This window comes from Limulus polyphemus, unplaced genomic scaffold (genome assembly GCF_000517525.1).
Source record: "Limulus polyphemus unplaced genomic scaffold, Limulus_polyphemus-2.1.2 Scaffold7317, whole genome shotgun sequence".
NCBI lineage: Eukaryota > Metazoa > Arthropoda > Merostomata > Xiphosura > Limulidae > Limulus > Limulus polyphemus.
Genome location: NW_013672927.1, coordinates 28942 through 30561, shown reverse-complemented (window position 1 = coordinate 30561; position 1620 = coordinate 28942). Strand labels below are relative to the sequence as shown.

General features: G+C 30.9%; 1 protein-coding gene across 1 annotated transcript in view; it reads left to right on the top strand.

The window, feature by feature from the left end:
- Positions 1 to 1620, top strand: part of LOC106474517 (3'-5' ssDNA/RNA exonuclease TatD-like) — a 9858-nt gene that overhangs the window by 4330 nt on the left and 3908 nt on the right. The window contains 2 exon segments of the mRNA XM_022402830.1: positions 36 to 261; positions 1131 to 1314. Coding sequence (XP_022258538.1) covers positions 36 to 261; positions 1131 to 1314 — 410 coding nt within the window.

The window sequence follows — 1620 nt, the reverse complement described above, 5'->3', positions numbered from 1 at the left end:
TTGTAGCGGTTATTTTCTTATTAAACCCGCTATAGACAGTCCACACTTGATAACTTCTGAAACATCAGACATTTTTGATGGGTATGTACATCTATTTTAGGCATCCATCCACACGATTCCAAGTCATGGGAAGATGAAACAATAGATGTTCTGAAAGAAATCGCTTCCAATCCCGAATGTGTAGCAATAGGAGAATGTGGGCTTGACTTCAATCGTAACTTTTCTCCTCCAGATGTTCAAATTGAGGTGTTTGAAAAGCAGGTAACAGTTGAAAACCATGTTAATGATAAGTTTCTTTGGTGTCTATCAGGTGATTTCAGAACGTTTAGTGCATAACTTTGAAAGTTAACGATTGTTTTTATTTAATGGGATCCATACAATGTACCAGCTGATCTAGTGTATGTATGTATATGTTTAAAAGTATGTTCGTGACGTTAGAAAAATGCAGGTTTTATAAAATTAATTAAAGGACAAAAATACAAAATTATTACTTGAGCACTCTCAAAAGGCGAACCTTTCAAACCATTGTGTGGGATCGTATTTGTGTCTGTAAAAGTATATTTTTATAGAAGCGAAAGCCACAACAGTATATATATATATATATTTCTTGAAGGTTTAATGAATTAATCAGGATGAAAAGTATATTGGGTGAATCTTCTGTATCAGCGAGTAATCTGAATACCGTTGTAAACAGTATTCAGAGTTTAGGTAAGAACTTTGCTGCCAATAGTACAGTTTATTAGGTAAATATTCTCAGTCACTGAATACAGTTTTGTTTCTTCTGTTTTTTCTTAGTAAAAAAAAAAGCGATTTAACAATGTTTAATGCTCTGACGTATCGAATAGATTTTGAACCTCAAAATTTCTCCCAGTAAAGTATATTTCTAGTGACAGAATATTTTTATTTATTGGTTAATATGATTGTAAAATAAGCTGAGCGAGTTATACAATTTAATAATTTATTTAAAACAGTTTTTTTATTTTAAATATTTTCATGACCATTATATCTTCAAAGTTGAGTTTTTAGAAAAGGTTTTATAAACTAAACACAAATTTGAAGTGCTTGTGAAAGATGAAATGTATAGAAGTTAAGATGGTGAGGTAGTGATTTAATTTTGGTGTTATGTTTAGGTTAAGTTGGCATGCGATCTTCAGAAACCTCTCTTTGTTCACGAACGTGAAGCTCACAGTGCCCTGATGAAAGTGTTGGAACGGTACCAAGAACGTCTTCCAAGTACTGTCATGCATTGTTTCACAGGAACTCAACAAGAAGTTAAAAAATATTTAGATATGGGGTTTTACATTGGATTAACAGGTAAAGTTATAAGGTATTTAGATATGGGGTTTTACATTGGATTAACAGGTAAAGTTATAAGGTATTTAGATATGGGGTTTTACATTGGATTAACAGGTAAAGTTATTATAAAGTATTTATATATGGGTTTTTACATTGGATTAACAGGTAAAGTTATTATAAAGTATTTATATATGGGGTTTTACATTGGATTAACAGGTAAAGTTATAAAGTATTTAGATATGGGGTTTTACATTGGATTAACAGGTAAAGTTATAAGGTATTTATATATGGGGTTTTACATTGGATTAACAGGTAAAGTTATAA